The 8,712-nt window shown below is 36.5% G+C and overlaps 1 protein-coding gene across 1 annotated transcript in view; it reads right to left on the bottom strand.

The window, feature by feature from the left end:
* Nucleotides 1-1,421: 1,421 nt before the first annotated feature.
* The window catches only part of LOC129266790 (uncharacterized), a 28,377-nt gene continuing 21,086 nt past the window's right edge, over nucleotides 1,422-8,712 (bottom strand). The window contains exons 7-14 of the mRNA XM_064103613.1: nucleotides 8,378-8,659; nucleotides 7,794-8,072; nucleotides 7,334-7,411; nucleotides 6,268-6,501; nucleotides 5,247-5,447; nucleotides 4,318-4,587; nucleotides 3,411-3,671; nucleotides 1,422-2,930 (exon numbers count right to left, since the gene is read on the bottom strand). Coding sequence (XP_063959683.1) covers nucleotides 2,413-2,930; nucleotides 3,411-3,671; nucleotides 4,318-4,587; nucleotides 5,247-5,447; nucleotides 6,268-6,501; nucleotides 7,334-7,411; nucleotides 7,794-8,072; nucleotides 8,378-8,659 — 2,123 coding nt within the window. The 3' untranslated portion in view covers nucleotides 1,422-2,412. The remainder of the gene's footprint in view (nucleotides 2,931-3,410; nucleotides 3,672-4,317; nucleotides 4,588-5,246; nucleotides 5,448-6,267; nucleotides 6,502-7,333; nucleotides 7,412-7,793; nucleotides 8,073-8,377; nucleotides 8,660-8,712) is intronic.

Genomic DNA, 8,712 nt, shown 5'->3' with positions numbered 1-8,712 from the left:
CAATCATTCACTAAAATAATTAAAACAGACCAAAACACACTGCCCTCATTCCAAAGGCAACAACAGCAAACAGGCAAGACACAACGTAACACGGTAATATCACGACATTGCTCTTTTGAGCTCCATTATCAATATTGTGCTGCACTCGACCCAGGTGAGTTGACTGGTAAGGCCCTATTTGGCAGGAACAATGCCTTAAATACAATGAACGCCAGATCTGTAAGCGGCAGCTCGGGCCGAGACCAAGATGAAAATAGTCGCACTTTGTATCATTTGGAAAAGTCACTTTACCAATTCAACTTTGAATAATAAGAAATGTATGATATACATGTCCATAGCACTCTTCATCTCTTCATGGAAATGATTTAAAAGGGAATTACAATGTACAAAATAAAAGAACAGTATTACGCAATTCAATATAGCAGCAGTGCTGACGTTGAAAAGAGCAAGTAATATAATATAATGATTTGTTCATTGAGTCCTTGATCATGTGATACACGATTACGCCTATGTCCATATATTTCATAAACTTTCAAAGTAATGATGGCATTTTAATAATTACCCCCAACATGGCCAAAGCTCATTGACCTTATGACTTTTGACCTTGGTCATGTGAATTGAACCTCGCACAGGATGTTCAGAGATAACTGATTAATTCTATGTCTAAATTTTATGAACTAGGTTCATAAACGTTCACAGTTATGATGGTAATTCAACAAACACCCCCAACATGGTCAAAGTTTATTAACCTTAAATGACCTTTGACCTTGGTCATGTGACCTGAAACTCAAACAGGGTGTAAAGTGATGCTTTATTACCACGTTTGATGAACTAGGTTCATAAACCTTTTAAGTTATGATGAAATTTCAAAAATGTATTCTTAGGGTTGGTCTACGTTCATCGACCCTACATGACTTTTGACCAGGTCATGGGACCTGGACCTCAGGCAGAATGCTCAGTAATACTTGAACAAACATATGCTCAAGTTTCATGAACTAGGTCCATATACTTTCTAAGTTGTGATGTCATTTCAAAAACTTTCGTTTAAGATTTAATGTTGACACCGCGTCGGAAAAGCGGCACCACAAAAGAACAATTAACTTCTGATATTATTACCATACTGTGCGAGCAGATTTAAGGAGCTGTACTATTTTGTACTACATACAAACAAATAGCAAAAAGGTGGTATCAAAGCGGTGGGCTCTGACCTAAAATGACAGGTGGATTAGGAATTGATCCTATTTCAATATATCCTGGAATAAACATTGTAGTAATGTTATCATTCAGCCTGGATCTCTTGTAAACCATTTATCTTTAAATGATAGTTATATTTATTTATATATATATATTTTATAGATATATTTATAGATATATTTATCGTTAAAGGATAGATATATTTATTTATAAATATATATTTTTTCAACATTTTAATAAAAGTTAATTGAACATATATATTAAAAAAAACAACCGAAAGCCTATTTCAATGTTTTTCCCAGCTGAAAGTACCGGGGCACTATATTGCAGTTCTTGTGATTTCCCAACATGGACTACTTCTAGAAAAGGATATAATGGAAAATCATTTAACGCGAGTGTATAAATAAGTCAAATTGAAAAAAGTCAAGAAAGACTCTAATATGCAGAAAATGAATATCTTGTATAAAATTGTGAATTCATATACAACATGAAGAACAGAGAGCATAAAAATGACATTAAATATCTAGTTATCATAACTCTCAATGATTCTTCAGACATGAAAATTTAGTGTTGATCTTCAGGGACGGTATTCTGAACATTGTCTTTTCTCGACATTCTATCTTTCTCAGAGATATGACAAAGAAAAAACACTGTTCAGAATACCGATTTGTGACAATCATAGCAGTGTCACATTTCATTTCATTTAAAATTTAATGGCAAAAATATGACGAATTCAATAGTTGTACTGACATTGTAGACATAATATCTGACCACTGGGCCTTCATCAAACAATTCTATGAATATAGCTAACTGTTTGAAGGCTCGATCTATATAATTATACGCACACTACTCAACGATTATTCCGTCAATCGAGTTAAAGTGTGTCACAAAAAACAAAGATGTTACAAAAAATGAATTTGTATTAAAACTTACTTTGAAAACGGGGGGGGGGGGGAATCCTTGTATCATTTGAACTAATTCACCATCGAGTCTCATAGCCAAGGTATAATAGATACCTCCATGGTTCTATTTACATTTGTATATTCTTCTTCGGTAGCTATAATAGCCCTTCCCATAGCATTAATAACCATCTCAGCGGCGTCTTTGCCACTACAATCATATTAATATTTGAAGAAAAAAAATTATCCCCCAAAATTTCTTTTCACTCCTGGAAACAACTTTAAGGAGCTCTCCGACAGTTCAAGCATATCCCTACAGTTACGTATCGTCATTCTCGTTGTTGCATGATGTCCCTTGAACACCCGTACTTGAGTCCTTGGAACATGCTTCGCTTGGTGGATTGTTCTCAGATTCCATTTGTTCAGGTGTCTCTTGATTTTTACTTTCGCAAGTTTCATCTACGAAATCATCGGATAATGTCATCGGCCCCTGCTTGATGAGACATAGTCTAGATACCTCGAGGAGCATTAGTTCTTCAGCAAGTCTGCCAAATCCTGCCTTGAAAAGATTGTCGATTTCTTTTTGTTTACGAGATTTCTCCTCGGTGGTGAACGTGAACGTACCTTTAAGGGATTGGAGAAGTGAAGAACGGTCAGCCTTGCTGAACCACTCTGTTGCCCACTGGATAACAAGAGCTGAAGTATCGACATGGTTATCTCCTTTGGCATTTAATCCAAGGTGTTCCGCAAGCCTTCTCAATTGACCATTGCCAATTCCGTCGCATATCCTTTTCACCACATCGGGATTGACTGTCACCATGTCAGAGATACCTATCCCTACAAAACGAAAGACACATGACAAGAGGTATAAGTAACAAGACACAATCCATCAATGTGGGGGACATTCTGTTTAAAACATTATAAGATAAGTCATACATTAGGATACACAAAAGGTTCAGTAGTAAGCACATTCGGATATCTTCTTTTATCATGTGGTATGACAGTATGGATGCATTAGGTTAAAAAGATAGACCTACTTGAATTGCGGTCTCGAAGTGGGTGTCTTTGTGTGTTTGTGTGGGAGGTGAATTTGCAGACTGAAACATGGGTCATACATAAGGTGATTTCCTTTATTTATTTATGATTATTACTTTTTGGTTATCATGACAATATATAGCAAAAAATTTGCCCTATTTATTTCTTTTAAAACTTAAGTAAATTAAACAGAAAAAAAGTTATTCATTATGAAAACAATTTCTTCCCTACATATCAAATGCTTTATTTGCTAATAGTATATATAATCATATAGTTACGTACCTGCAATAATCTTCCTGGCAACCTCGGTTTTTCCAGCAGCACGTAGACCTAAAGCTAACTTTAATCTGTAGTGGAATGGTCCTGAACTGTGTCGTCCTTTCCAGATCTCCATGAGTCTGACGATGTCGTATTCTCCTGTTGTTCCTTTACAGACTGAGAGAGCATCTTTGTCTAATTCCAGATTGTCCATCAACTTCACAATTTCGACTTTCGACAGCCCTGATACCATGTTGCACAGTTCGCTAAGGCTTGCGTCATAACCTATGTATAAACATATACATCAAACTTTAAATATTTTTTTTTAAACCTTAAACAAGATGATGAGGGATGCCTTAGGGGCCATATTCAAGGAACTTGCGAAGGTTTTGCAAGAACACGAATTCAAAAATGGGGGGAAATTAGGTATATTAGGTGACAAAAGCAACAAATTTCAGGAACCTTTGTCAATTGTTCACGGGATTGCTTTTCGCTCGCGTGTAATTTCGAAAATTCCCCATCTGTGGGTAACTGCAAAGTGGAGGAAAAGAGTTCAGTGGTTGAACGCAGTGCGTGAATGTAAAAAATCTCTAAAAGCTATACCATCTGGACTACTTCGATATTAGTGACGTAGTCCTACCTGGTAATCCACATTAGGAGGGGCACATTTTTCTGACCACTCAACTAAAATCCTACCATTTTTAAAGCACTTTCCTGTAAAAAATAACCTAAAACATATCATCGAAATTCCTTAAGGATATTCTGCCACCCAGAACCAAGGTTTAAAATAATTATCCATCAATCATAACCTTGGCCGAAAATGTCACATTTTTCATTAACTTTAGTTATGCCCTTCGATAGTTTGGTTAACAGTGATATAATATTTAAATTGAATTTACATGAAGGTATAATCTCTGTCTACATTTCTTACCAAAATATGCAGATCGTGCAACATCCAGATACCCTAGTTTTCTGATGGCAAAAAAGAAATCACGACGACGAACTGAGTCTAAGGTAATCAATTTTTCAAACAGTTTCAGAAACAAATTAGCAGTTCCTTTCAACTGGGAATCCCTTCTGTTGATATTCATGTCGAGTAAGTTCGCTAATGGCAGAACGTCAATAGAAAACATGCTCCAAGCTAACCGTAACATCTCAGGTTTGTAAACGTGTTCTGAAGGAAGTTGTTGAACGATGCATCCTAGAAAAAGAAAACGAAAGGCATTTCATGAAAAGCGTCTTTGGAACAAGTGAGAAATTAAAATCAAGTGAGGTTTTAATTTTATTTCATCCATCCCTGTTGACTTCTATACATCCTAAAGGCAATGTAATACAACTTTGTAAAATATTAGTCAACAAATAGCACTATAGTATTCCGCAATTACAAACAATTTAAAATGAAAAATATTATATGTAATTCCATTAAAAAACGGAGTTCATACTGAAGATTGCAATGATTGCTCTGACTTAAACCATCTCTAACACTTTTTCTTAATTTTCCCTTACACCTGATATCCATGTTCATTGTTCATTGCATATGCAGGTAAAAATTAGAGACCTGGAAGAATTTCGGAGATGAATTTCTTGCCCCCCCCCCCCACCATTATGCAGCCTCGGTGCTTGTAATCTGATAGCCACTTTAATTCATACTTCATCCAACATATCCAAGCTTTAGAAAGTAAGGGAGCGAGGAAATAAACAAGGTGTCAAGCATTTCTACTAGGTGATCGCTTGAGTTACGTGCATTGCTTATGATTGTCGTAGTATTTAATTTCCAATAGCAAATACTTAATACCGAGTAATACCGTGATCAATAATGGCTTTCCTTGCAACATTGTATCTCTACTTTGGTTGACAAACCTGATAATTCACTCGAAGTGAGCGCTTTCCACAAAATGTCACGACGATTGTCATTTTTAGACCCATCCATCCAGTCTTTGAGGGTTTGTAATGGTGGTCCCTCCGGTTTTATCTTCAGCTTCGATGCGAGTACTTCCATCTGCTTTGGAGAGGTCATGCTTGCAACTATGTTTTCCAGATCATCATCGTTTAAGGACAACACTTTAAGACAATTTGAAAAATCAAAAGATTTTATACACTACTCCTAAAATATTTGGTAAAAATATATGATAATATAAAATCTTTTTTTTTTTGGTAATCCGTTATAATGATAATATTGGTATAAATAATAAATGATCTGATAACATGACTCTTACGACGGCAGCGACTCAGTTCATGTAGTAACAATGTAAATAAGAAATTGATAATGATCGTTAAACAAATGCAATGTTAATATATCATGGTCGTCTTAGCTTCCCATGCGCATAAGGTAAAATGGAAATTAGGAATGTGTAGTAAATACATTTACGGACTGTATGCTCTCAGTAGGAGAAATGTTGTCATGGAAGGCCTTAGTTTAGAGAAGTAACCGCATCTGAGCGTAAAGTTGGTTTGACAAGTAGCTGGGAAGGTTCTGCCACCAAAACATATCCAAAATAAATGTGAATTCCTACTTTTCTTAACTAAAGAAGTGCATTTTGGAGAAAAAAAGGAATTCAAATATATATAGGATATCAATTTTGATATCACGTGTTTCATGCTTTTGGTCAAGATTTAATAAGAATTAAGGCCACTAAGAATATCCACTTTATACGGAATCCAGTGTAATTCTTTTCAGAAATGGGGGAAGTTGGGGAGGTTTTCTCCTTTGCATATCCGAGATCGGATTCTAATATGTGATAATGGAATAATATCCAAAAATGACTAGAAGCAATATCTACTACGCAAGATTTATTTCCTAATAATCTTGCAAAAAAGCAAATTTGAACTCTCATTAAAGACTCGATTCCGTCGGGTTTTACATCAGTTCTGAGACAATTACCGAAATTGTTATTTGTCTCCTGCAGGGTATCTATAAGGATTGCAGTTGTTTCTTGTAGGGAACATCCTTTGGGTTTCCCGATCCTTTGATCTCTCCAGCATCGGAGCCTTTCTCCGACATCGTCGTCTCCTTGTGATCGTGAAATCCCCAGTTTTTGGAGAAACATTGGTATCGCACCTGTTGGAAGATACCTGAGCAACGATTCGATGTCGTCATCAAATAAACTGCTGCAATCTGTGGGTCATATAAAAACACACAAAAAATAAAATAACGTTTTATTTACCCAGGGTAGCCACTTCAGTTAGGAAACTGTTCTACCAGCGGGTCCTGCAATTACCCTTCTCCAATCTAATTGCTGAGTGCCCAGTTCTAAGGCAGAAGGTCCCATTCTTTGGTATGACTCGGCCGAGGATCGAACCCATGACCTCTGGTTCATGCGGTGGACGCTCTACCACCGAGCCACGATGCCTGGTATAATGGTATGAATAGTAAATCCTGAAGCCTTAATCATTTATTAAACTGAAAATACTTTCGATATGTCCTGAAAATTTAACATTCTGTGCAATGTTTGTGATCCTGAACAAGATGCGTATGCAACTATTTATTATTACTGCGTGCGCCAAGCGCGAGCAGAGATTTTTAATAAACGGTCTAGCCTGACCGAAAAGGGACCTATATAGTAAGGACTGTTACAGTTACCCATGAAGACGATACATATTTCTGCAATTAAATAAAAATAATGCGAGCGCGAAGCGCGAGGTGAAATTTTTTGATATTCTGACCTAAAAAGGGTCATTCTAGGAACTGTTTGTAATTACGAAAGGGATAGGAATGTAACTAAAAAAAAGTGATGTGAGCGGAAGAAAATTTATGTTTTAGACTAAAAAACGGGACCCTCTTTTCATGTTTTGTAAATCATGAACAGGATGGGTAATTGGGTATCTTCCTACATAAAAAATGCGAGCGTGAAGCGTGAGCAGAAAATAATTGATATTTTTTCAGGGGGCACATCAAATCTCTGGGATGGCACGTCCCCCGTGTAGGTACGCCCCTGGATTACACTCACCGAAGTACTTCGCATAAGAATGTTCTCTCTTATGATCGTCTCCTGATTGGGCTCTGTAGCTCGTTGTCCCAAATGAATCTGGTAGAGACGAATAGAATAGCAATTCCTTGAATATTGCTTTCGAAAAGTTTTTACATATTAATAACGGGGACAAAATCATACGATAAGATTTAATGAAACAACACTGACCAACCATATCGATTCCTAAGTGGCAACGATTTCAATTAAATTTAAGAAAGTAAACTGCCATGAAAATAATCTTATACAAGACAGGACCCACAATCATGTGCATAGCTATGTGTATCTTTTTCAAAATATGGAAAATACTTGTTTAGGGTGGTTTTCGCGCATGGTATCCACTCGTCAATGGAAGTGGCCCCCGGGAAACAGCTTTACGAAATAAAATAGCCCACTGGTTTTAAAAAGTTTTATGACAAGAATATTGATGTGAATACGATACCTGTCATATCATGGCGACCAATCTCAATGATGGCATCATCCAGTTTACATCTCTTCTCATAGTTGCCACATTCTTGTCCAATCAACCAGTCATTTATCATCTGTTCAACGATCAACAGCACTTCCTTATTTTCATCGATGGTGGTGGTTATTTGATTTTCATCCTTTATCTTAACAGACGTGGCCAACCTCCTAACATGCCTTTCTGTGAGTCTGTAGACACACTTCTGAATCTCAGCAGGGGTTATCGCTTGCTGAAGATATTCGGGCACTTCAAGATCTACACGAAATAAAAAGCAAACACAAAAATCAACAACCCAGATTGGTTGTTTTTTAAAATGAAATATACATGACTTATATTAGGGATTTGGGAGGTGCCAATTTTTTCTTTACTCACACGGTATATATGTACACAATTATATACATATATGCAAGTATGCGCGGGCGTATGGATGTATTTGCTGATCATTTAAATACAACAATTACCAAACCAAATAGAAATGACACAGGGGACCAGTTTTGATGCTTTAGCTTTCATCTATCAGGACCTCATTAGACAAAGATGGGTCTCTTTTTTTAACTCACCTTCGAAAAATGATCTGTCTAAAGGCTTGAAATTGGCTCTTTCTAGAGCTAAACTTAGTTGGACTATTTGGTTTTCTTCATGTTCTTTGTCACACCATTTCCTTAGAAATGTCGTAGCATCCTTTATTCCATCACTTTCATTTCCGAACCATTCCAACGAACTCTCTTGTTGGTCATGTAGAAGTTCACGAAAGAAACTTCGTACTTGTTTATCACCACCAACGTTCCATAAAATACGATTCAATGATTTGTCAGGAACATTCGTTGCTTCATATCTCTTACCTGAAAAATAAAATCGCCATAATCATGATCATATCTATATGACTCTAGTAATG

Source organism: Lytechinus pictus, chromosome 8 (genome assembly GCF_037042905.1).
Source record: "Lytechinus pictus isolate F3 Inbred chromosome 8, Lp3.0, whole genome shotgun sequence".
NCBI classification, from domain to species: Eukaryota; Metazoa; Echinodermata; class Echinoidea; order Temnopleuroida; family Toxopneustidae; genus Lytechinus; species Lytechinus pictus.
Note: the sequence above shows the minus strand (reverse complement) of the source record. Positions and strands in the feature narration are given on the sequence as shown.